Source organism: Coturnix japonica, chromosome 7 (genome assembly GCF_001577835.2).
Source record: "Coturnix japonica isolate 7356 chromosome 7, Coturnix japonica 2.1, whole genome shotgun sequence".
NCBI classification, from domain to species: Eukaryota; Metazoa; Chordata; class Aves; order Galliformes; family Phasianidae; genus Coturnix; species Coturnix japonica.
Window position 1 is genome coordinate 27485970 of NC_029522.1, and position 27372 is coordinate 27513341.

The window sequence follows — 27372 nt, forward strand, 5'->3', positions numbered from 1 at the left end:
AAGCCAAATCGATTACACTCAATAGCTCTGATCTTTTAGAAGCTCAAAGACTTTCTGTGGTAACTTGCAGAAAATAATATTCTCTGCCAAACAAGTGTATTCTACTTTATTAATAGTAAATATTTCATACTTTAAAATGATTGTACATTGGAAGTCAGGCCAACCTAAGTCTGGCCTGCGCATGATTTTCCTAGCAAAAATAAATACTAATCTTGAGAGAGTGTGTTCAGATATTGCAAAATGGAGTAGATGTAAGCTTTGGTAGGCAAGTGCCATTGTCAGGATGTCAGCAAGAGTGGTTGTGAAATGATAACATGGTTAAAGCATGCCAAATGTCTGCTTCTCTGTCCTATCCTGTTCGTACAAGGATATTTAACCCTTATTGTTTCTCAGAGACGGAGCTCTCCTGTGTCTCATTTCCCAAATAATATAGAAGTGTGCTCATAGGAATTTAGCAAAGCCCTTTGCATTCATTTTTTACTGTTGTTTTTTTCCTAAGTCTTTGGTCTTCGTTAGACAGATAAGAAACTAAAAGAAATGTAGCACTTGGAGAGTGCTGTCAGAGTGAACCATGTTACTACTACAGGGAATACAACACTGCATCTTAGCCATCATTGGAATGTGAGCTAGAACAATATTATTATAATTTCAGGGTTATAAATAAATATACAAAGTCATTTTTTATTTTCTGATTTAGCAGAGGGTTGTTAGAGTTAGGGTACTGTGGTTAGGCTGTGGATGGACTTGATGATCTTCAGGGTCTTTTCCAACCTGGGTAATTCTATATGATGTCACTGTTTGGGTATCTCCGGGATGGATTGCACCAATGGGCTAATCCTTGTGTGTTTTGCTAGTTGAAGTGCTTATATTTCTCCATTTGTAGCTTAAAGTGGAGGAACTTCCAAATGGAAGTGAAAATTTTGTTTATACTTCTGACTTCATAGTGGTTTCCTGACAGTAACAGACTCTAGAAGTTACGTAGTTACTGCTTTGAATTCCAAAAATAAACTTAGTAAGTGTTGCAATTACTGATGCAAGTATTGCTAACACCTTCGTTAATTTAGAAAACAAACAGAAAGAGACTTTTTTTTTTATCTGCAAGCTGGGAGGAACAGAAAAATGATTAGTGAAAATTTCTCCTTCCAAAGCCTGTCTGCAAACGGAATCCTTTCTTGTAGGTATATGCCTGTATTTCAGAAAACAATTGTAAGAACAGTTCTGAAATGCTGGGTGGAGGAACATGATAATGAAAAAATTATAGTTTGGTTTCAGAGTCCAGTAACTAGAATTAGTCTGTGTTTTTTCTTAACTGATTTTATCTGACTGTAATAACCGTGACAGGTATGTAGTTATGATTCAGATTTATGGATTGCAAAATTCCATATATTGAGGAAGTTTAAGGGCACTGACAATTGGACCACATTGGATTTTCTATATAGACAACCAGAATAGCAGTACAAAAATAGAATTCTGTTCATCATATTAAAACGTATGTTTGTCTTCCTCCTGTTCACTTGTATGTTGCTTTTAGCCTAGATGCAAGTTTGTGTTTCAGTATGTGAGTAGTCTACACAGTGCTGAAGAGGGTGTGTTTTGAGAAACAGTTGCCAGTTGCAGTTGCTGAAAAAGCGGTTGAAAAATCACCTTGTTCAAAAAGGCAGCAGTGTTTCTCAAAGAGCTGGGGTCAGAGGATACTTAATAGTGCCCATACAGGTGTTGTGTGTTAAACTTGGTTCAGGAGAGTTATGTGTAACTGAGAAACTTACAGGGTTGCTTACGATGTACTGCTTGTAAGCAAAAGTTACCAAATTCTCTTGATATTTTATCTGTCATTTTCTTTCTAGCAATATATATATATATATATATATATATATCCAAAAACAAATATTCTATGTATTTTTCTAATATTCCTTTGGGGATATATGTATCCAGACATTGAGTGGACACAGCAGATGCCGGAACAGATCTCCTGTGTGTTTGTGTTGTGCAGGCAACAGGTACCTATAGCTCTACACAAGGGTTAATAAGGGGATACACAACCATTACAGCCTCAAATATGGAGAAATAGATGGAAAATGTCATCTGAATCATATGAATGAGGAGAGACCCAATAAATAATGTTGCAACTTTTTGTTGTTACTTTTAAAACAAGTGGATGAGGTTATTTGAAGGGCAACTGAAAGTCATCTTAAGCTTTTATCAGTGTCTTCTGTAGGTTTTCTTGATAAGTAAATGATAGCACCAGTATGCAAATGATGAGGTAGGCAAATTTGTTTAGGAAGAGATAAAACATCCAGTATCTGGGCAACAAAGATTCAAAATAAAATAAACCAACATTCAAGAAACAGAACGTAAATGAACTGTGGCAAATGTTAGATAATATGAGCTACAGAGTCCAGAGTCCCATATTGTTGTTGAACTGGGAGGGTTTACAACTTATCATGCAAAAATCATAAATTACATCATAAAATTACCATCATCTCATAAAGGATTGAGCAATGCCTCCTGTGAAGGAGCCTGTCAGTGAAGGAAAAAGAGGGCAGTTTTGAAGCAATTATCTATCTTTATTTTAGGATTAGTAATACAACCAGAACCTGAATTTAATCTACCCAGCAGTAGCCATTGTGGCTCTTGATCTCTTGTAACAGCAGCCCAAAAGAAATGTTTGTGGCTTTCTAGAACAGTTTTGATCAATCCTTTAGCCTATGCTTTGACCACAGGAGCCTAAATTCATGTGATAGAGATTGCTTGGCACAGAGCCCGTGAGTTCTAGGATAGCAGTCTCATTATCATGCTGAAACCCAAGACAGGCTGCTATTTGGACATTACTTAACATAAGTAAAATATATGCTTTGAACAATATTTATTACTGTACTTAGGGGCAGATGTACAAACGTCTTTGGAAAATCACTGAGTGTTTAATAGCTAGGGGCTGTGTGGAATTAGCTAATCATTACTTTCTAGAAGTCTCCTTATCAGTTATGCTCTCTGTTTGGAAAAGTATGGAGAAACATAGTTGTGTTCTGTTGTTTTTTGGTGTCTTTTACTGTTCTACCTCTGGCTGTCAAGTGTGCTGTAGAATTGAGGCAGCAGTGGTGAAATCTGCAGCAGAAGATAGCACTTCATAGTGATGTGTGAAATTCTTGGCATGTTAAATGATCTGAAGAAAATCCATCTGGATTATACTTGTTCGTGATAAGAATGTGGTAGCAGTGGGAGGACATGTTGAGGATCTAGCAAGGACTGTAGCTTGGCTCCTTCTGAAGGAGGTAAATTCAAACATGTTTGATTCATTCTTCAGTTCTCTAAATTTAGAGACCAGAATCTCTCTTCCCCTTTGGATCTTCAGACAATTTACATTGTTCACTTATGTGTTGAATCTACCAACTATTCACATCTGTATTTTGCTTAGGTTTAGTGTTTGTAGTGTGTTGCTACCTCTGGTTTCTTCCTCTTGGTTTTATAGAATCCTTCATTGAGACATTCGGGTTGATGATTGGAATGAATGAACTTGGTGGTCTCTTCCAGACTGAATCATACCATGATTCCAGGAGCAGACTGATTTTGCGTTTCTTTTGGTTTGAGTGAGAGGGTAATGGAGTAGGAGCTCTTTCTGTCTCAAATATTTTTAATCCTAATCCCAAAGGAATTGAGCATGGGATCTCTACTTGATGATGTGAGCCGAGGGACTGCATGGATGACGTTAACAAGCAAAGCTGTCTAACAGCTTGAATAGCTTGAGAAAAAGTCCGTATTCCTTTTTTTTCCTCTGTCCATGTGTAAAATTATAAGCATACTTTCTCTGTTCTTTCTCTCCTCAAAAATGCCAGGCAACCTTGTTGATTTGACCCTGACAATTTTCAACTACTTTTTCAGAACCTCAGATTTATGGAAGAGTAAAATGTTAACGGAGCTGTTTACAAGAGTTCAGCCTATAGGTGTCAGATGCAATGAAATCTTTTTTTTTCCTGTCTCCTCTGCTTTCAGTTGTCCAGGGTTTACTGACAAGCTTTAGAGAGATTTGGTAGCCATCTTCTCTGGTTTTGTGGAAAATAATATTCTCTTGTCTATGTGAGCAGGTACCAATCTAAACATAGGTGCATAGCAGATAAGAGTTTTTCTCAGACACTGCCAATAATAACAAGCTAGGTAAATCTTAAATTGCTATTTTTAAGCTGATAAAGTAGAAATGGTAAATGTGAAATCATGTCACTTTCAAGCAGAGCTTCTCCACATCACAGCTTCCATTGCAGCTGAATGGCTGGATCCACGTGACAGGCACAAGATGGATTTCATTTAGGCAATTTGGTTTTTAACACTAGGGCTTTTCTATGATAAACCATTGTTTAGTTTCATGGCTTTGTAGAATAGAATTCCACTAAGTATATTTCATCACATAGGACAATGTCCCTGCACAAAAATAATCAAAGAGTCTGTCCTGTTTTCATGTGATTATTTTTTTTTTTTTCTGATAAGCAGTGTGTGGGTTTTGTGTGATGTAGGTTTTGTTTTTAGCTGCGAACCCTTGCTGTGTACTTCAGATAGCTGAGACTAATTTAATTTAAGGAAACTGTTACAAGTCCTCATTCTTTAGAACACTGCTAAACATAATGGTATTAATAAGTAGTATGCATGCTAAAAAACATTTGTTAAAATGAAGATGTTGACTTAAATGAGGGTGAAGGTTCTCTGAGTCCGTTCTCTTTGCTGTAATTCTGTGTGTGCTCATTAAAAAAAAAAAAAAAAAGTTTTTGCAATTGTCACTATCTTAGTATAATAGCACTGAAAACTATGCCAGCCTGGCTGTTTACAGTGTTATTTTGCATTGAAAAATGTGACTTAGGAAGATTTTAACAGTGTGCCTTTTGTTCCCATGAGAATAGCAAGTGAAGGCTAATGTCAAATTTCTCCCCTACTATCCCCTTGAACATTGATGGTTATTGGAGAGTTTCTTCCAAAACTAAGAGCAGTTCTGTTTCAGGATGCTGGATGTTACACTACACAAAAAGGGACAGTATTTTTGGTGTATCTGATGATAGCTTCCAGAGCATTTCTAGCTTATGCATGACCATGTTCTGATGTATAGGCTGTTGAATTCACTTTAACAACTTGAGTGACTTTAAAGATGTTAAGATTAATTTGGCTGCAGACTTCAGTATTTGTCATCTAAGGCATAGATGCCTGTCAGATATCTGGCACCTTTGTGAACATGTAGCAAGGCAAACTGACAAGTCAGTTTCAGCAATGATGGAAAGAGCCATTCTTGTTTAATGTTACTATGGTGAAAAGAATGTTTGTCTTTGTGTTTCCATGTACTTTGTCCTGCATGCTTTGGGGTGACACACTGAAGGCTTCTAGGTGGGAAGGAAGAATCAGATAACTTAATGATCAGTCCATTTATTTCTATGGCTTTTTCCAATGAACTTTGATATGTGCAGGAGAAGTTAATTTAACTGTCTGTAGCTATAGCTTATTCCATAGTTCTGTGCTTGAAGAGGCAACTTAATAAAAAGCTCAAGTATTGCTTGTTGTTTTGAATTTCCAAAGCTGTCCTCTCAAGAGCACCGCAGAAGGCTTTTCTTAGCTAAAGTAGCAGGTACAATATTATCCACGGTCATGCACTGAAAAACAAACTAGTCCTCACAAAGCATCATGGTGTACCGGATGCAATAGGATGTGGGCTGCACTGATTCTTGTAGCTAAGATTACAGCTTTCTTTGGGTAATGCTTTGCTTAGGCTCATATTTATTGTGTCATATCCATTGTATTCTTTTTCCACACAGCATATAATAGCAAGCAGCTTTTCCCACTTTTCTGTCAGCTTGCTTCCTGCAAATCCAACAGCGTGGAGCTGAGGAGAATTCAAGCCTCACCACTGCAGCACAGTATAATGACTGTGCAGAGGACCACACATGACTATTTTCCACTGCAGTGCTAAGCTGTATTAGTAATGCTGAAAGGGGCTGTTAGTGGTCCCCTGGGCTGCATTTTGATTAACCACTTGACTGCTACTTGAAATCTCCTAACATTGCATTGATTTCAGTAGTGTTAATGGAACACAGCAGCACAGCTGGTGTGAGGATGGACTAGCAGTAGGAAAGTTAATTTTCTCTAAACCATACCAATGCTTTTGCTACTGATGATTCTGAAATGTTAGTAGAAAGCATTTTGTGCTCTGCATTTAAAATTATTGTAACCTTTCGTTGATTTCTTTGAATACGCTGATAGTTCTTTCAGCTCAGACTGCAAATTCTCTCTTACCAGCTGGAGAGGAAAATGTGAATTAAATTCAGAATGTTTTAATTAGAGGGAGAAGAGGAGGGAGATCTTGCACAAACAAAAAAAACTTTTAACTGTCGTGTTGCTTCTAACCTTAAATGCCAGATTTCTGAACAGACATAGAAGGAAAAAGAACATTCCATGAATTGAAGTAAGAATAGTACATTTACTGATTGATCGAAGCAGAAAAAAGAGAGATGATGATTACTCTGTCTTTTTGATATTAAGGAGAGTTCTGCTTTTGTGAGACCTCCTGATAGGAATACTTTGAGTTGAGGTATTATCTGCGCTATGGATAATCATGAGGGGTTTTTTATATGCTTTTTTTTTTTCTCTCTAGTCTTAAGAATCTGGGTTTTGGCTTCAGTATTCCTAAGTGTGCAAGCTTCTATGTCATGATAAATTCTTAAGATGTTTGCATTCTCTGAAGAATGAAGAGTTGGTCCTTAGAAGGCTAGATAGGCTATAGGCTGCTGGTATCACAGTCTGCAAGTTCAGTAGTATTGTGGCTTTTTTATTGGTTTTAATCAATAGAACTATTTTAGAACTTGTGACAAATAAAATACCTACCAAGCAGTAATCACTATTGAATAACTATTCTTCTGAGTCTTTGTTTCTATTACTGGTAACTATTATTAAGCTTACTATCTTTATGAATTATTTCCAGTCTTTCGAGCTGCGAGACTGAGAAAAAACAGCACAAAAATTTCTAAGCCACTTACAAAACTCTTTCTTTGAAGGATGTGCATATAGGAAAGGGGCAAAACATGTATGTAGTACTCACAGATTTTTCTTTTTATTGTTCTGTTAGTGAGTGATTAGGAAGCAAACAAAAAATCATTTCCCTATTGCAGATTGTTCTTTGTGCCATAGTTTTCTCTTGGGGGCTATAAAACTTCAGTAAAACAAACAGAACTCCCTGACATTGCACTTAATTGTGAGAGCAATGAAGACCCGTACCTGTGAAATAGTGTTCAAATAGTGCAACGTCAGAGGCTTGTGACTTTACCCAATCTCTCTTTACTCATGCACTGCAACAAAGGAGAAGTACCTTTTCTGGTGCAAGGTCAGGTGGCTTAGCTTAGATCTGCCAAGTCAGTCATGTGAATGTGCCAGACTTTGCACTGAAATAACTGATAATTGTTCACAAGTTCAGTTTCTCCTGCTGTGCACTAGCAATCTCTGACGCAGTGCTGTTAATCTTTAAGCAGCCATAGACATTTATGAAGTGAACACATGGCTGCTATCTAAACATCAGGGTGGATTTTCAGCGATTTATTGAGTGTCTCAGGACCTCACTTAATAGAGCACTGCATTAAAAAGCATCCGTGAGCTCCTAGATTTATAATATGCTCACATTCGTATTTTCAATTTGTCAATGCATTGACTTTCAGTTCACTAATGTGTTTGGTGGGTGCTTAATAATTCTCTGTCAGTGAGAATTAAGAGCTTCAAAACACCTAAATGTCTGTAGAATGGAAATTAATGTCATGACTCAAGGCTTAAGAGAAAGGATTGTCTAATCTAGTATTGTTCTGTACTGACTTGACACTTCCTGTGTTTCTAACTGTTGGCCTGATGTTCCGAGATTTAGCTGGAAAGAGGTCTCATAATTTGCATTTTAATTGCTATAAATCCTAATTAAGGATAAACACCTAGATCATTTCTTAAATACTATTTTCCATCAAAAACAGCATTTATGTCAGACCTAATTGTGTACTTTTCCACATTGGAAAGAACCTCTTACTTCTATCAGGTTTGGAAGATCAGGATGTATAGATAAGCATCCCCAGGGTTCCATTTGTTTCATGCTCTCTTCTTAATCTATCTGAAAGTATGCATTGATGGTACCTGTTTGAGATGATCTCAAATTTCCATAGAATTACAGAAGATATACTCACATCTGGTTCAGTCAAAGGAGAAAGCACTGACAGTAACAAGGATGGTGGAAACCTGGGAACAAAAGCAAGAGTACACTAATTGGGCAGTATGTGCACACTGAGCTGGGGAAATATTGCCCAACCCTTCACGTCCAATATCTTACAAGGATGTTTCCTCTGTTTCTAACTAGTTCAAAAAAGATAATATAGTAACGATGGGAAACAGAGCTGTCTTCTGCATTTTAATGTTATAACAAATGCTACATAGTAGGATTCTTCAGCTGTGTCTGGATGTGGATTCTTAAAAGGAGGGATTCATTAGGTTGTCTGTTTGAACTGTGAAACGGAATTCAGTTATGGTCTATGTTTCTCTTTAGATCTCATAAATGGAGCCCAAGAACAGTGTGAATTGCCTCCTATGGATGGTTTTCCTCACTGTGAAGGGAAAATAAAGGTAACTGTGACCTGTTTTTAATTTATGTTTATTTTCTTAAAAACTGAATATCTCTTGCAAGAAGTCACTACACAGCAGTGTAAAAGAAGAAAAGTTGAGTCCAAAAGGTGATGTTTAGAAGTACACGTCAATACAAAACTCAGAACTTAGGCTCCCAATAGAGAAGCTGTTCCATTTCCAAACAGAAGGGATGATGTTCATCTTTGTACAGAATGATGACATCTATCAATCAATTTACTCTAAAACTTCGTTTAGATGGAGAAAATAATTAGAAATAATTAGAATAATTAGAAATAAGTAAATTAAGCAAGTTCATTCCATTCTGGTTTGAGAATTTATATCTAATTCTCTGTAAATCATACATTTTACTAGTATTGCAGCTGGAAAGACTAAATATGGAAAATCATCAGACTTCTACTGGAAAGGAAAAATAATAAACTTAGTAAAGCTGAGGCTTTTGGTTTTTTTCCAAACTACATTTCAAATGTAAGGATGATGTGTTAATAGTTGGACTGTGTTAATAGTTGGACTGAAAGTAAAATTGCTGGATGTTCACATATAATTATCATGTATTACAATTTATTTACTGAAGGTGTAAACAACTAGAAAAGTACATGCAGAAGTTTGTTACCTTTTTTTCAGTACATAAAACTCTTAGATTCTTTTTTTTGTGTGTGTTTTTTGTTGTTGTTGTTGTTTTTGTGGGCTTTCTTCAATTTTTTATGTTTAAAGATAATCTCTAATTGTTGATTCTCTGGCCTGTGTTTTGGTCCATTTTCACTTTCTGGCTGTGAAGTGGCTATGTAATACATCATTCGGGTGCTAAAATAAGAATTTAAATGAATCATTTGCTTCATTGGAAATGGCAGCTTCTTGCCAGAATCAGGCAGATTCCAATCTTAGTAATTCAAACAGCCTGTTACATTCCAGAGCAGCTGTAACAGGGGCAGTAGAAGTCAATTCCAGCCACACCCACATGTGAACCCTTGAATATATTTTCTTTTTGATATTTGCTTCTGTTTGTGTGGTTATCACATTGTATAAACTGTACTTAAATTTGGTATGTAATTACTTCCGCAGTGTAGTTGAATGCTGACAAGCAGTGTGCTGCAAAATATTCGCAAACTTCCTTCTGGTTATTTGTCATTTTTGTTTGTTTGGATATAGTGACTCACAGCTTTCTTCTGTTATTTTTGACTTCAGTGTGAAATAGTCTAAATTAGAGTCATTATGTGATCCTTAAACCTAACAGACTGTATCTTTTTTTTGTTTCAGTGGATGAAAGATATGTGGCGATCGGATCCCTGTTATGCAAGTTATGGTGTAGACGGGTCCACATGCTCCTTTTTTATTTACCTCAGTGAGGTCAGTGATTCTTTTATCTATTATGGAACATTATGGTGCCTCCAGAGTTTTTGTTAACTATTTTCAAGCAATTTCTCATAACAGATCATAATTTTCTTCAGAAAACAATTAGGACAGAATTATTAAGAATTGTGTTGCTTTTTTTCTTAGTTCCGCCAGCTTTTTCTAGCAAGGAGAATCTTAAAGTTTATAACTGAGTTAGTATAAACAGCCACTGTTCAGTGAGTTTTCACTAGATATCCTGTTTAACTGAAGTATGAAGCTTTATCATAGATCTTTGCATCTGAATACTGAATATAACAGAAAATAACCCCCAAAAGTCATTATTTTTGAGTGAATTTGCAGATAATGTTGGTTAATGTTTTTGGTGTCTGTCAGAACCAAAACCCAGTTCTGTACACAGCTGAGTAGGGTGCTTGCCCTTATTGTTTGTTTGTTTGTTTGTTTGTTCCTCAAGGATTTCCTGTTTCCTAAGTAATATGTGTTCTCCAAGATGAAATTTTATCAGTTGAGTTTTACTGTGGGCTCAGCTTGTGGTCTATGTGCCAGAAAGTCAGATGTATTTGGTCATGTGACTGTTTCCTTCTTATTAGTAAAATTCTGCTAACTTACAGCAGCTGCTCTGGGTAGTAGTATAGATACATGGCAAATGTCTACCTGTAAACCAGTTGGAGAGCTAAAGTGGTTGCAGAATTGTGAAATTGCTTTAATTGTGTAGTTACTGGAAGATTTGGAGAGAATAGGTTGAGTTCTTAAATTCTTTATCTGAAATTAAAACAGTAAGTCTATTACATAAGTAACTCAGTTGTAATTAAAGCAGATTCTGTTTGGTTGCTCACTTAATGATAGCTGAACTTCTCAAGGCTCTGCTTTAAGTAGAAGTAGTAGTTTTATGTGTATCTGAACACCTATCCAAAGGAATAAAAAGTGCTGCCTTGAACTGCAAATTTGACTCACTTCAGTACTAGCGCGTAGTGTTAATGTATGGGCTGTAAAGCTGGGATGGACAAGTTACTGGATGACTGTTTTATTTACATTGTTTCTTATAAAATCTGAATGTACAGTTTCATAACCATCTGAAGTTGATCTAAGTTTCTACTGAAAGGTTTTTTTTAGTGTCAGTGGAGTTGTATTTTTGCTGTTGTGTGCAGTCAGCCAGCTGATGCTTCATGTTTTTAATGCGGATGTATCTTAGAAGTGAGAATACCTGTCAACTGAATATGAGAATCTGATGTTCTTAAGTGACAAATTAAATATTCTATACTCTTGTGACAGTATTTTCTGTGACAGTCTTCTCTGATCATCAGTTTTGAAAACTCTGTTGATGCTGTTAGTATTTTCATAATTGATACTACAGCTCATCCTCATGGTAAAATGTGAGTAGATGTTGATCCTGATGCATATTATGTTTCAGAATATCAATTTTGCTTGTACCGATGCAGATAACCACCGTTCAGGTGCATCAGTTACATTGCTGTTTTCTTCCAGTCCTATATGAAGTGCTTCAGCGTTCCAGGAAGGATGCTGAGTACAGGACATTCATGTTTTTATAAAACAACTTTTTAGGGTTTTATTGTTATTACGTACTATTCCCAGTTACTGACGTGTTAAATAGCATGGCATAACTGTGTTGGAGACATGACATCTTCCTATATGCATAAACACTTGTTCTTTCACATACAAATAAAAATTCTGAAGGTATAGTGCAAGTTGTGAACTCATTCTTGCCCCAGTCTTCCTTTCTTCAATTTTTATTGCACGTTGTAGCTATTATTGTTCCAGTAGCCAGGACCCAATCTCTTGGATCAGGACTGTATTGTACTCATGTGTTAGTATGCCAAGTAGATAGTAACTTCCTCAAATAAACTTCCAAGTCTACAGGGACTTGTACACTAATAGTGTTCTGATCTGGAACTCAGTTATGGCAGTGAAAGATAATTCAGATTCTTTTGTTCAGCTGAAACTTCAAGACTTGTAGAGAAATTTTGAATCAAACTTTCAAAATGTTGATGAAGCAGGGAAAAGTTACCACTTAAAGCTCTGCATTCAGTAAATGTATTACTTGGTAACATTAAATATGTTACTATATGTTAGTAAATGTCAAACATGAGTGAAAATTTGTATTAGTAAATAGCAGTTCAGTTATTCTTTTAGGAAATACTATAAGCCATTGGCCTTTTGCTTGTAAGCTAGCAGGAAGATGTATGTAGAAATCATTCTTATGTTGTTATCCTGTAATTGATAAATGGTGTAAGAGGATTCATTAGGTGTCACTTCTTAGAATGCTGTGAAATAAGCTAGTTTATGTTGAAATATTTTCTAAATCGCATTAACTGTGTGCATAAGATTGTATCAAGTGCTTTTATAGATATTACACTTGTAGATCTTAATGAATTTTTCTGTTCACTTTTGTTGTCTAATCTGCTGTACAGACTTTGTCAGTTAATGGAAGTCAAATGATTTTTTGAAATTGTAGGGATGTGAAATTTTCTTCAAGAAACAGAATTTTTGCAATTTTCTGTTTCATAATGGAACAAAAACACACAGAAGTACCTTCATCTGTGTGTATATTTGGAAACTTCAGACAAAGATCTTATATTTGTCTGTTTATTTATTTAAGTTTTGTCCCTGTGACAGAACGTAAAACTAATATTGGTTGAGCATGTTATTAACCTTGAGTTTAAATTTGGCATTCTTAATCCTATGATTAATTCCATGATTAATGCCCAGCAGCAGAGCTTGAAAGCTTAAATGTTTGCGAATGCAAGCATGAAATGAAATTCTAATAACACTACAATGATGTGGATTTATGAGGTGTGTTGGCTGCTAAGGATAACTGGAAATGCTGTTGCAAAAGTAATTTGTCAAAGTGGACAGGGATGAAGAGTTGACAGTTTATAGTGTGGTTGTACAGCGGAATGATAAATGTGTCTACAGAGCTCTCGAATCAAAACTGCTCATTTAAAGTATTAAAATGCTTTGTGTTTCTAGCAGGATATTAATGTTAGGATTTTTCACTTTAAGATAGCAGCCTAGGAATAAGATGGCTGTGTACACATCCTCTGCTTGAAAGGGCAGTGTATACATCAGATTATGTGTGCCTACTTTTGCTCTTACGATCCTGTCTACAGATTCAATGTGACAAACATGTATATCCTTCTGTTCTCTTCTGAGATCTGCTTTTTTCTTCTGGAATGACTCACTTAGGATATTAAACTCATCTCTCTGTTGTGAATCAATTTCAAAACTGTAAACAGAGGAGCACAAAATATTATATTTTGTTTTGTAGTAGAGATCAGAAGCACAGAGAGACAAAATAACTTGTCAAGTCTTAGAAACAAAGTGAGGAGTAAAACTCAATCTTTGAGTACCTGTTGTATGCCCTGGTTGTGTTGTCAACATGTATGTCTGCAAAATAGAACCAGCTTTCTTTTCTGCAAAGTTTGCACAAGTGCTAGCAGTTCTTGTTTGCTTGTTGTCCTGCAGGAGTACGAATAATTGACCGCTTAACAGCTTTTCTCCATTTTTCTGCATATGTCTTGGCAGCTTGAGCAGATTAGCAAAGCATGGAAGCCAAGACATTCGGGTTTAGGTTTTTTATTTAAAGTTGTCCTGGACAGACTTGCAAATAAAGCTGTAAGGATTTTGAACTTCTTGCTTGCTGCTTTGCTGAAGGCACCGGATCACTCCTGCTGGAAGATGTGCAGCACTCTGTAACTAGTTGAGTGCTCTGTAGCCTCTGAAATACTGGAGGAGTTGCAAATGTTCTGAATAACAAAACCAGGTTCGTATTTTCTGAAACCAGACTTGTATTTTGTGGAATGGCAGAGCAAGGGAAAGGATTAGAAATGGTGAAATTTGAAGGTAAGCTAACTCTTCTGCTTTCTGAATACTTGGAACTTGGTTTCCTTTTAACTATGGTACAAACTTACTGAGAAGAATTATTTCCTCTTAAAATTACCATTTCGTTATGAGAAAGGCAATTGGTTAACACTACTCTGCAATTGTCACAGTTACAAATGTAATGGATGACATTGCTTCTTGGGGGGAAATTTTTTAGACTGTAAAAAATTATGTTTCACTGCAAAATGTCAGATTGCAGCTGAAGAATAAAACTTAAAAATATCTTCTAGGAAATTAATTTTGGGCACAATTTCACAGCTTAACAACAGCCATGACAAAAAACCTTGTTGTAGTGCAAGGTTCCACGGCTCAGGGAAGCTCCCTCTGTTTTTGCTCTATTACTTCCTGAGAGATTTGCATGCTGGAGCTGGGCAGATTTCATGAAAATCCCAGGCTTTGGATCTCCAACTCACCTTTCAGGTACAAGCGCAATGCTTAGTTCTCCTCTTCAAAGTGAATTCAATACTTCAAAAGGCTAAAGTTGCTTCAGTGACCAGTCTTTGAACTCCTCTAACTTTTGCATGATTCCTACTGTATCACTAGAGAGAAGTCTTATTTTTAGTTATTCAGACTTGAAAGAAACAGAATTCATGTGGTTTGGGTTTGTTTTTGTTTGTTTATTTTACTGTAGTATTGTTCTTTACATTACTACTTTTGCTGTGGGAGGGGTGACGCAGAAAATGCAAACTGAAGCTGAATTTGAATGTGGATTTGTTTCCAGAATACAAACTGTAGTCTGAAGATGTATAAATCTCATTTTCCCAGCTGCTACAGCATGCATTAGACAGTTTCTAATACAATGTTTTGCATTTCTTTAGTGCAACATAACAGAATCACAGAATGGCTTGGGTGGAAGGAACCTAGAAGATCAACAGGCTCCACCCCCCCCTCCCCCCTTCCACAGGCAGAGTTGACATTTTCTAGATCAAGTACTAGACCAGGTTGCCCTGGGCCCCATCCAACCTGGCCTTGAGCACCTCCAGAGATGAGGTGGAAAGAGGAAGGGACCCTTTCCCTTTCAATGGGCTGCACCTGCCATGCAGAGGAATCCAGGATGAATATTATGCCAGGTGTCTAGATTATATCCTTCATCTTCTGCTTTGTTAAACTCACTTTTGAAGACTTAAAGAACTTTCTGCAATCGTGGGAGAGCTTCTGGCAGAGCACTCATTCAATGTGGACAGTACCCAAACTGGCCATGCTACAGACAGCTTCCAGGTTATTACAAGTATATTCAAGTTCCTTGCTCTGTTGTGTAGTAGGTTGCTACTGAGAGAACAACATGGAAAAAGAACTACTGCAAAACATGTGAGAGAAAGTTAGCCCTGGAAAGTGGAGAAGAAAAAAAAGGAAAAGATTCCCCGTGCCTTCTTCAGAGCTTAGTTGATACTGTTTTTTTATTATTATTTTCTTGAACAATCAAGTAAAATACATAAAAAAGTTAAAGAGTAAGATCTAAACACATACTGCTGGTTTCCTTCATCTTGTTCCAACTTCCTGCTTTTGGCCACGTGATTATCTGTACCTTAAAAAAAAATAAAAATACAATGAAAGGTGATCAACAGATCTAGCAGAGCAACTTCCTGTGAGTATTAAGGGAGCAAGGAGGCAGAAGCAGGTTTCAAGTATGACATCTTTTCAAAGAGCATGTAATATGTCAGTTGTTACTTATTGCAATAAGGATAAGGAGATTGAAAGCCAAGGAGATCCTGAACTGGTTAGTAATTCCTCACCTTTCTTTATCACCACACCTCTAGTTATAAGTTAGTATTCAATATAATCAAGTACTTAATATAATGAAGCCTAGAATCTCCTTGTGTTTTGTCAGTAAATCAGCATTAAGTTTTTACTGGTATTTTCTGGGAGAAAGATTGTTTCATGAGCATCCTCTTGCATTTGTTTTCATTAAATGTAGCACTTATCTTTGTTTACAAAACGTTGACATGGCAGTGGTTAACACGTGAAACCGAGAAGAGCAACTATGAGCTTTCTTCAGAAATTAGTACTTTTATGGACTGTGTTATAGCCATGCAGGGCAACCAGGAAAATTACTTAACCACTCTAGGTTTCATGTTTTGGTATAGGAATCCTTGTGTTCTGTGTGAAAAACCCTGAGGTCATTAATTGAAGTGGCAGTACTTGGTTCTTTATTTAAAGGGAAAAAAAAGAAAAAGGCACTTGTTTTCTAGCTCATGTAAAGGCTCTCATGAAACCATTGCTCCTGCCATGAGCTGCCATTAGAAGTAGATCATGAGATTAGAAATGAGAAATTGTGTGTTTGGGCAGGAAATGCCAGAGTGCTCAATTTGATTTAGTGTCACATGAGGCAAGAGAGGTAGGCAAAGAAATGATAACATCTGTTCTACAAGTGACTTCTGTCGTATGAGCTTCAGTATTGAGTTTTGAGTTTTATGACTTCTTGCCATCACTCTAATCATGTTCTGATTTTTCCTTTTTGTCTCTCCTCCAACCATGACTTATTAATTTCCTGTTATCTTTAATTATCTGTAAAATTAACTCGTGTTCTGAAGAATGGAACAGCATATTGGCTGGTTTCATCAGCATAATATATTCTTCCTGGATGCATGCATGCATGCCTGTGGTCTTTATTGACCAAGAGTATCTTAACATCCAGCAGCTCTAAGTCTGTGAGCCACTAACTCACAAAAATAAGCACAATCCTTTTTTTCCTACCACACATTTATCAGACCTGAAATAAGAAAGCAAGCAGACTTTGAAGAGCATGTGTTGAAAATCTTGTGATGAGTTAAGCTGTTCTCACTTTTTTTCAAATGAGAAAAGGAATTCACTAAGTATCCATAGGGAAAAATGAATGCCAGACCAACCATGTACTTTGTATCTACTTCTGAAATGCTTCTGTGAACAGAATTACTGTAATTTCATTTAGATTGGAAAGACAATGGAATATTTCTAAAAGCACAGAAGTACTGTTTGTTTCTTGCTCAGCAAGATACTCAGCTTGGAAAAAATCTTCAGTTCTTTTAGGTCTGTGATGGCGCAGTGTGAAATATGTAAGCCAGGAAAAGAGCATATAAAGTAATACTTGAAATATCCTATGGCATATAGATATGACTTATAGATCAACTTTAATGATAGGAAAAGTACTCAGAGAGAGATTGGGTCTGTGCGTTATTTTTAATTCGGAGCTTGCAACTCCTTTCTACCAGTGATTCACAACTTGCTTCAGTATTGTTAATTGCTACAAAGTCTGCAGGCTTTGCAGAGCTGGAGACCAATGACTAATCAGGTATTTCAAACAAAGTTGCAGGTCACTGCTATCAAATGTTGCATTAAATATATTGAGTAGATTAAGTTGTAACGTTCAAATTAAGGCTTTTATATAATTTGTCCAAGGAACTTAACCTTGCTACATTTCTTCCTTTTAATGAGGTTATGATGCCTGTTAATTTATTATTTTCATGTAATTGCTCTTCTAGGCAATCATTCGGTACAATCTTAAGCCCTTAATCTTTAATACTTCAGGCTTATTGCAGCACGATTAAGCTAAAATGGTGTTTTGACAGGTCTGTGACTGGAGGGCCCCTTAAGAACAACGCTGATTTCTGATTCTCTGCAAGTTGTGAATTTAACCATTTGTGATGGGGTATTCTAGCTGGCATATTTTGTTTTTCCCATTTAACAATAAAGTTATGCTTATGTTTTGCTCTCGTGGGTTTGTTTCCAACAGTGAGGTTCTTTCTTCACAGAAGTAAAGGGACAAATCATTCCATGTGGATAATGTACATTTCATAGGACAAGTGACGTTTGTTGAGATAGCACAGGCACTTTTGGTGACTTTCTTTAACTTTCTGTTTTTTTCCTACCTACTGGTTGTCATAGAGGTGGTTTTTATTTTCAGAAGAGCTGTTAGAAGTACTGCATTTGCATTGCTTGTTCGCATCAGAATTATAGCTGTTAATACTTGTGTTATTCTTACTTAACAATTAGGAATATTTTTAATTCATCCTTTTAAAATTTTGCCTACTCCTGCAAGGCATTGTTCCTTGTTTTTTATCAATCTTTTTTTTTTAATAAACATATGCTAGGGAGATGGCAAAATGTTAAAGCTCTAGAAGCATAGAAAACTTAGTGCTTTTTGAGAGCGTTTAGGTGCTGTTCAGAGAAACCTCATTTAGAGCATTTAACAGCTGATCTCTGACTTGAGTTTTCTCTCATGTATTTATTGTTATGATCTAACGTCTAAGTGCTGCTTTTGGTTGTTGCAAGGTAAAAAGTGATGAATTGCAGAGAGCCATTTTGAAAGCCATATTACAAAAGGCAGGTTTACATTGCAGTGAGTTACTGATCAGCTGATGTCTTATTCGAAATGCAGAAAGGTGTGATATAAAGGCAGTCAGAGTTGGATAAATGAGCTGAAAGTAGTATAGAATTATTTATTTTCATTTCATTGTTTTACAGGTTGAAAATTGGTGTCCTCGTTTACCTTGGAGAGCAAAAAATCCTAATGAAGAAACTGATCAAAAAACAGTGGTAAGAAAAACATTAAAACATAAAAACAGCTTAGTATTGTTGCTCCTGCAAAAGGTTCTGGAATCCTGCTTCATGTAAATGCTAATGAGACTAGAATTTACCATTGCTATTCCTCAGTTCCACAAAGCTGAAGGGAAGAACCTTTAGCTGCATTGTATACTTTCTGCATGTACAACCTGTAGCTCATCATGTACTTTCTTCAACTTTCTGCGGTCTTGGTTGTAGATTTTCACTAAAAACATTTATTTACTTTAGGTTATGAAGCACTGTACATGGATTAAGATACAACTCTAGTGGACTCTTCACCAGTTTCCTGTTTTATGTGGTCATATTGTCACATCCCACAATTGCTCCTTTACCCATATATGAAACTGTCCATTTTTGTTGTCCCATAAAACTGAGCTTTGTATATAACAATTCTATAGCAGAAGAGCCTTGGGTCGATTTCAGTTTTGTAACGTTTTGATTTCTTTCCATTAGAAACAACCTTTTATATTCTTGAATTTTTACACTCTTTTAGTTTAATTGTATAGCACTTAAGTATTTTAAAATAATTGCTGAGCTGCATGTGACCATTGGTTATAAGAAGTAGATATAGGCTGACATGTAGTCTAAAAGCTAATTGGTTTTAGATTGATTTAGCAATTTAGCTTGAAAACTAATATTTCCTTTTAAAGTATTACTGTAGTAAAGGTTGTGCTTTAATGATATTTTCAGATACTGCCTTGCATTTCGAAGGTCCGTAGTATATCTAAATCTTAAGTGTAACTTCCTGAATTAGTATTTTGTTTTAAAGATGCATTTTGCAAACACAGGAACAAAACCAAGTCTTGTCATGTGGAAATAAATACACTCTGAAATGCTTCAAATACATTCTAGGGCAACTAAGTACTACTAACTAAAATAACTATTTTATATGGCTTAGAAATGTCTATTTAAATAGAGGTATCTTAAATATTTGAACTAATATCTCAGTGTTGCTTTAACGTTATTAATATATCTTTTTTCTAACATTGGTTTGCATTTTAACAACAAGTAATCTAAAGCTTAGAATTCACATTTGGGGATTCTCATCACTTCTGGGAGGAACACAGTTTGAAGAATAACATTAATGGGTTTTTGTATGTTTTTTTTAAATGTTTTTATGAAGGCTGAAATTCGTATCAACTTTGATCCTCTCTACAAAATGATGTCAAGGCATGAGGAATTCAGGTGGATGACGTTACGTATCCGACGGATGGCTGATACCTGGATTGAAGCAATTAAATCACTTGCAGAAAAACAAAATTTGGAGAATAGAAAACGAAAGAAGGTAAGTTAAAACATTTTCCACTCCTGACACTTGCAATCATTTAGCCTTCTTTAAAACTGCTTTTCCAAAAGTGACTTTGGTGTAGAAGGATCAAATATGTCTAAAAGGCTCACATCTATTCCTTTTCAAAGGGTATTTTATTGTTTTAAATTATTTTTACACTGGGGGGTTACACATAGTTTTATAAACGTTTAATAATGTAGCTTTTGAAAAAAATTTCTCATCCGTTTAATCTTCACTTAAAGAGAAACTATATGGAAGGTTCTAAAGAGGAGGAACTGTGAATTTAACAGAAACTGGCTACACAGGAATGTTTTAGATACATGCAGAAAACTACTGTTGTACAGAATTTTAAATGATGTCTTTGTTTTGGATTGGAGGAGACTTTGAGTTGATCACAACTTTTGATTGGATCTGTTTTGACCTCTAGTGAGTCTGGTGTATGATCAGTCTATGATACTCTTGAAACCAGAATTTCTGTTTTGTTTTCACTCTTAATTTTTATTTTTTATTTACAACTAGTAAAGGTAAAGCCAACAGTTGTAAACACAATAGTTTCCCTTCCTGCATTATGCTTCCTGGAGCCAACCCTGAGAGGCAGTCGTGATCCTACTACATTTGAAGCCTACCTGACCATAGGTTGGCTCCTTGTTTAAGGAGCAGTCCCTGCGTGAAATATAGACTCCATGTTGTGGCTCTCAGGCTTGTTACATACCAGAGTCTGCCAAGCTTTGCTGATTTCAAGCAGCAATCCAGCCTGCTTAGTACAGACATATAGCATCTCAGAAGATATAAAAAGAAACAGTACTGTCTTGCTCAGGCAGCTCTGATGGGATGTTCTAGTGCTTATTCTGTGCTTTTAAAAGCCCTTTAAGGTTGCTCTGCAAAATACGTGATGATTTCACCTTAATTTGTCCAGTTCTGGGTTAGAACAAAATGTTTTTATGAATGTTACATTAAAGAGTGAGTGAGAAGTGTTTTGATGTCCGGGGGGCTTTATGCTTGGCACTACATGTACCAACACTCAAATAACAAAGACATAGTGAAGTGCTGAAGTATTTGGAACAGAACTGAACTTTGGAAGTTAAACACAAATTTCAAGGAACTGCAGAGAAAACTCCTCCAGTGCCACTCTTATGAAGTTCTTCCTAGTTTTTAATGGCTTGTTCACAACAACATATCTTTCCTGAACTAAACTGTCCTGTTGCATAAGTGTATCAGAATACAAATGTGAATATACCAAATTTGGAATGTTATTACTGATTTTGGCCCACAATAATGCAAGTAATATGGTATCATTCTTACAGTTACTAAATATAAATTATAAATTAAGTTATTTACAAGGTTTCTGATTAAGGTGGAGGTGTTGGATTGTTGTTGTTGATTGTTGGCTTTTGATTTGACTTCATGTTTCTTTGTGTTTGGTTTTTGTTGTTTTTTTTTCTGTTTGTAGATGGTTGGAATTAAAGAGAAGGAGAAATGCTGTGAAGTGTGCTACCTGCATGTTTAGTGTCCATAAGTAACATACAACTTTTCTTTCCAGATTCTCGTTCACCTCGGGCTTTTGACAAAAGAGTCTGGATTCAAGATTGCTGAGAATGCATTTAGTGGTGGCCCGCTTGGTGAATTAGTCCAGTGGAGTGATTTAATTACATCTCTCTACTTACTGGGCCATGATATCAGGATTTCGGCTTCACTGGCAGAGCTCAAGGAGTAAGGAGATTACTTTCAATTTTGAAATGAGAATACGAAGGGGAAAAAAAAAGGAAGCTGTAAACTCTTGAAGCTTCTATTGGGAGAGCATATAATTTCTTGGAGGATAGAATGAAAGTGATAATTCACTAAACAGAGAAGATTGTTTTCATGAGTTAAATATATGTGCTGTGAAAAAGATAATGTGTTTTCATTGTAGATTCCGACTCTCGAGACTTCATAAATGAGTGTTGTAAAATTCAAACTAAGCAGCTTATTCTTTAACATCCCAGGTGCTTTAACTAGCTGCAGTAAGAAGTTTTAACCTAATTCTGTGTCCTCTTCTTCAGTTTATACTATCATTCAATCAGTATCTGATTTTTAAAATAAAGGTTTTAATACTTTACAATATTTTTTATGTAGTTTATTACTTATGTTAGGTCAAATTGCTGCCTCGCTCATCTTTCATTTGCTGTGCATTAGGCAGACAGCCGTAAGCGTAATTAAACTATTTTAAGCTTGAGAACATGCACCTTTTTTATAGCTTTTCATTTTTTTAGTAACAAACTTAACGGCATCATTTTCAAATCTTACACCATAGAGCTGCCTCTGGAAGTCTGAAATTGTTTTTGATGACTTTCAAAACACAAGTTTTAAACATTCTGACTGTATTACTTTCTTTTTTTAAAAGTAGAGAGTCTTTTAGCGAAAATTAGCAACTTACTGATGTATAAAGAACTATTTAATGGATATTGAGGATCTTAGGCACTTACATAGCTACTGATTTGTAAAGGAAAAGACTGGCTTATTTTGGAAAGGTGAGTTATTTATGTAAATAATAAAATAGCATGAAATCATGATAGTTCCGAAAGTAATACTTTTCCATGTTCCTTCTTTTTTTTTTGTTTAGAATTATGAAGAAAGTTGTAGGTAACAGATCTGGCTGCCCTACCCAGGGAGATAAAGTTGTAGAACTCATCTACATTGATATAGTGGGACTCACTCAGTTTAAGAAAACACTTGGCCCATCATGGGTGCATTATCAGTAAGTATAATAGATATTTGACCTCTTAACTGCTTTGTTAAGGAGCTGCTATTGAATGGCATGTCAAAATACTAGAGTGAGTACATTTACATGAATTGGAAATTGTTTGTAAGTAAAAATGTAGTTCTCTGTTGCCCCTTACACTTTCGAGTAAAGGAGCTGTTACTTCGTTGCATTGCATACCCCCTTTGCCACTTCTCCCGAGCATGTCTGTTGTACTTGTAGTAGACCTAAACATTTTTCGTCTTTGTGAATTATATCATGTTGAAGAGAAATCATTTTTTCTTACCCTCTCTTTATACCAACACCTTCAACTTTTGTTCCATAATGACTAAAAGATTATTGAATTTTGTTCTTTGGTTGGCATAACTCAAGGATGTTTTCCTTGTCAGTGTTTGTAGCCATACTGGATTGATGATTGTGAAGATTTGTCTATTCAGATTTTATTGCTCAACAACAGTGTAGTACTTTGTCTCATACCTAAAAATGTTAAGGAGAAAATTTTCTTCAGGGGTAGATGTAAGGAATAAACCTGCTAGTATTAATACTTACTGTTGTTTTGTAATCTATTTGCTTTGGGAATGGAAGATGGTGGTCAAAAGAAATTGCTCAGTATAGTCTTCTTATTGTCTGCAGTTACAGAACCACATTTATTTCTGTTAGTAACTTGAAATCAGTAAATTTCATTTGTGTTACTCTCGTATTATGTCAGCATGAAATAAAACCAATTCTAAACTACTGACTTCAGTACTACTTTTACTACTTTTTCAGTTCCTAGTTGAATTAGCTGTTTTTGTGATCCATGAAGTCCAGTAAATCCTACATGATAAATGCTATTGAAAGGTGTTCTCTGAAGGAAGAATTGTTTTCTTTCTGCCTCAGGATTTGCTAGAGCCTTATATCTTTTCAGCATAATATTAAAGGAGAGTACTGTGATCAACACTACAGATTAGATTACTCCTAATCTCTTTGAAGCGGAGCAGTAAATGGATATTATGGTTTCCAGAACTCTGCTAATAAAGCTAATCCCATTTTCCACTGAGCTACAGTTGGTTGTCTGTCTGCCAGATGTGATTATTACTAGATGGTAATATTACAGTATTGTGGTCAGGATATAAAACCATGAGCATAAATTGAAAATGTTTCTTCCCTGTCTTTTTTTTTTTTTTTTTAATTTCCTATATGGCATATTCTCTAGCAAAGATATGAAGATATGCCATGACATTGAGATTATCACATTAGCTCTTCAGTTTTTGTTGTGTGTTTCATGAATCATTAAGTCTTAAGCAGCCAGTCTGTTTTTCATTGATTCCTAGTATGTGGTAATGACTGAATTCTCTGTTTAAGCAGAGTGGAATGAAATTTAATTATAAATAAATACCTTAGTAGCATATGAGTTTTTTAGATGGCTTTGAAGACGATAATTAAATCAATTGTTCTTCTGCAGCACTGAGTATCAGAGGATTGAATAGTAGGTCATCTAGTTTATAATGTTGCTGAAAAACAAATCACCCATATTTATCCTTCTTGAGTGATTTTTTTGCCAAAAATGCCACAGCCATTCTTTCATACAGCTATACTTAAGTGTCTTTCTTTATCCCATTGCTTCATGTTTCTGCTTATTCCCTCATATTAGGAAGAACTTCTTTACAGAAAGGGTAGTTAGGTACTGGAATAGGCTCCCGAGGGAGGTGGTTGAATCGCCATCCCTGGTTGTGTTTAAGAGCCGTTTGGATGTGGTACTTAGGGATATGATTTAGTGTAGGGTTTTTAGAGTTAGGGTACTGGTTAGTCTGCGGTTGGACTTGATGATCTTCAAGGTCTTTTCCAACCTGGGTAATTCTATGATTCTATGATAGTTCTGGAGAATAAATTATTTCCTATCTTTCTCTACTTGCCTGCCTCTAGAATATTACTATATTGCACTTCCTTCCGTTGGCTTTTAAAATATAATTAATCCGTGTGTTTGGGTCGCTCCTTTGTAATTCAGATTTTCATATGTTTAAGATGTCTGTAGTGACTTGGTGTTATTCTCCAAGGTCAGTGTACAAGGCAGGGTCTAGAGTCTAGTGGAAACTACTAGAATTGATCAGAGCAGATGAATTTAATTCAGTTTCAAGCAAGCTATCTCCTTTTTAAGAATTCTCTTGCAAACTTTTTCTTTCAGCATTGTATGTTACCTCATAAAGTTTGTAATAATAATATTTTTCAAGTTAAGGGGACAAGTCTGGTATAAAAGACCATATTTACATGCTCGTGTTAAGTTCACTTCTGTAAAGTAAACATTACCATAGATGTAGCTGCCTTAAAGTCCTTGTTCTTTACATACTTTGCTTCTTCACTTATTAGTATATAATGACAGCAGAAATTATTCCCTTATGAGGCAGAACATTTCTTTCAAGGTGTCACAGTTTTTCAGGAGTCATGTGCTGGTCAGCTCAGTCTGTTTTGTGCAGATCAGACTCAACTATAAATAAATGCATGTTCGTTATTCACTTCAGGTAGGAATTAATTTCTGCCTTCTGTCCTTCCATAAAAGTACTGTGTATAATCTTTGTGAGAGATTGAGCCCTGAAGAAGGTTTTGGCAATCTGAAGTTAGATTCCTAGAGCTACTAGCTTAAAAGAATGACCTGCTCTGAGAGATGTTTCTGAGCAACTGAAATAGTGCTTTGTGCTTTTGAGGCCTGTAGCACCAACAACTCTCGGTAGTATGTGTTTTATCTGTGGTATAATGGTGTTGTAATTAGCATGAATATATCAAAAGAGATCTCATTTTCTGAGTGCATGTTATGTTTAAGCAGAGGGGTGCCTAGACATGCTGTGCTTTTTTGTTTTCAAGTCTGGATATTTAAATGCTGTTTATGTGCAAGGAAGTAACATAAAAATTAGTATTTTATTACGGTTTGAGGAGGGTAGCTCAACGCTTATCACCTGCATCCTCCATTACAGCACAGATGAGTCTGGTATTTTTTTCATTTTGCTGCAGCCTCTCTAGCTGTGACTCACTCCATATGCCCAAAATTGAACTGCCTTTATTCTTGAAATGAATTAACATGACAAGTACCCTGAAAAATGAGCAACATTCCTGATGTTTACATGTTTTCTAGAATACATCTGGTTGAAGAGGAATATTTCTTGACTAAGTTTTTGCATTCTGAAATAATTTACTGAGTGGCCTGAAAGTTAATACGCCAACAGCAAGCTCTGCAAATGCAGCCATGAGCTGCTCTCGATCTGTACTGGTTGGCCATGAGCCTGTGTACTCTGGAGCCCATGTATCATGCTGGCACTTTGCTGTACCTGGGCTCAGTGCACCTACAGAGCTTCCATACTTGAACTGATTGGGTTTTGACCAGATTGCTCCCAGGAAAGTATCTGCTGTCTGTCTGCAGCCACTGGCATATGCATGACCTTCACTTAATATTTTGTTTTGGCAGAACCATTGGTTGCTGACAGCGATGGGTACTGCTGGAATGTGCTGCTCATATAGACAAAGAAGCAGGACAAACAGTAAAAATATAACCTCAGATGTGAGAAGAATGTGCATGAATGTGTATAAATACTTCCACTGGGGCAGCTTAGTTAAGATTGTGTGTATGTCCAATGCTTACAGAAAAATGCTAAGCTTAAATAGGGTGACAGTTCTGGATCATTTTGTCCTTTTATTTTTTATTTTTTTAATTTTTATTATTATTGTTTTTAATTTTATTTTAACTCCAAAATGTGTTTACATCAGTGTCAGAAGAAAGAAGATGTTAATGTCAATATTTCTGTTTGCTACCCACTGATCCCCTGTTTGGAACTCCTCTATGGTTTGTAGAAGTCTTTGTAGATGGGAAAAGTGCTTTCTGGCACAGTCACTGTAAAATACTCTGTGGTGTTACACCAGTGTGTCACAAGACAATGCTCTGTTCTCTGATAGTGATGTACCCCTTCCTTTCCAGTTTTTAGGTGAGAGAGAAATGCCATACTTCATTTTAAATACTGCCTAGCTTCATTGGGTTGCAAATACACTATAAAATACACCAGGTCTCAGTATTTCCAGCATTACCTTTGTGAAATCTAAAAAGTGGTTCAGCTTAGTATTTTTAAAGAGGAGATATGTGGCAGTTTGTTTTTTAATCTGCTTTGAGAAGTTTAATCAGTCTGACATCAATTGTTTCTGCTGTGATCTTTGTCTTGTCTTTCTGATTCCCTTCATACCCTAACACTGTAAATACTGATTTTGTTTTCTCTGCTTCCTTGTTGACCTTATTATCCATTGCACTGAAGTTCTCATAGTACTACTTCAGAATCCTTATTTGTGTTGGCCATAGTTACACCTTATCACTATGTATTAGTGCTTGTAGATCTTACATCTGAATACAGGAAGAAGGTAGGAAACAAAGCACTTTGAGTTGATTGCTTGCAGTGCCTTGCTCCTTACATGTATGGTTTGACAAACTCCAATCGTGTTGCAGTTTTTCAGTAGCTCTCTCTCCCTTTGTCCTTTCTGTGCACTCGTGTACCTGTCCATTTGCTGTGTGTTTGGTAAGAATTCTGTTTCAAGGCTTGCCAAGAAATAAGAGGCCTTTTATTACTCAGTGAGTCATCAGTGCAGCAGTTTTTTTTGGTCGTGCTGGAGTATTTTGTATAATGCAGAGATAATTGCTACTGTTGTAAAATATTTTCATTGAGAACAGTTGACATAAAACACTGCAAGGAAACTGATCTGTCAGCTTTGTTGTTTGGTGAATTGTTGTATATTTTGACTTTCTTTTTGCTTGAAAGATCTCTGTGAAGATTTAAAAACAAAGTAAATTGGCTCCATTTGTACTCTTGTATGCATCAGTGTCTTTCCATATGGCAGTGTATAAGTTGCTGTTATGTTGGGGGGCTTTTCTTCATATTAAGATTTTTTTTTCTGCCTTTGAAGTCCTGTGGACCCT

The 27372-nt window shown here is 36.0% G+C and overlaps 1 protein-coding gene across 1 annotated transcript in view; it reads left to right on the plus strand.

Moving 5' to 3' along the window:
• The window catches only part of MGAT5 (alpha-1,6-mannosylglycoprotein 6-beta-N-acetylglucosaminyltransferase), a 109519-nt gene that overhangs the window by 46020 nt on the left and 36127 nt on the right, over positions 1–27372 (plus strand). Inside the window, exons 4-9 of the mRNA XM_015868886.2 lie at positions 8537–8613; positions 9889–9978; positions 18322–18393; positions 19544–19705; positions 21249–21418; positions 22308–22442. Coding sequence (XP_015724372.1) covers positions 8537–8613; positions 9889–9978; positions 18322–18393; positions 19544–19705; positions 21249–21418; positions 22308–22442 — 706 coding nt within the window. The remainder of the gene's footprint in view (positions 1–8536; positions 8614–9888; positions 9979–18321; positions 18394–19543; positions 19706–21248; positions 21419–22307; positions 22443–27372) is intronic.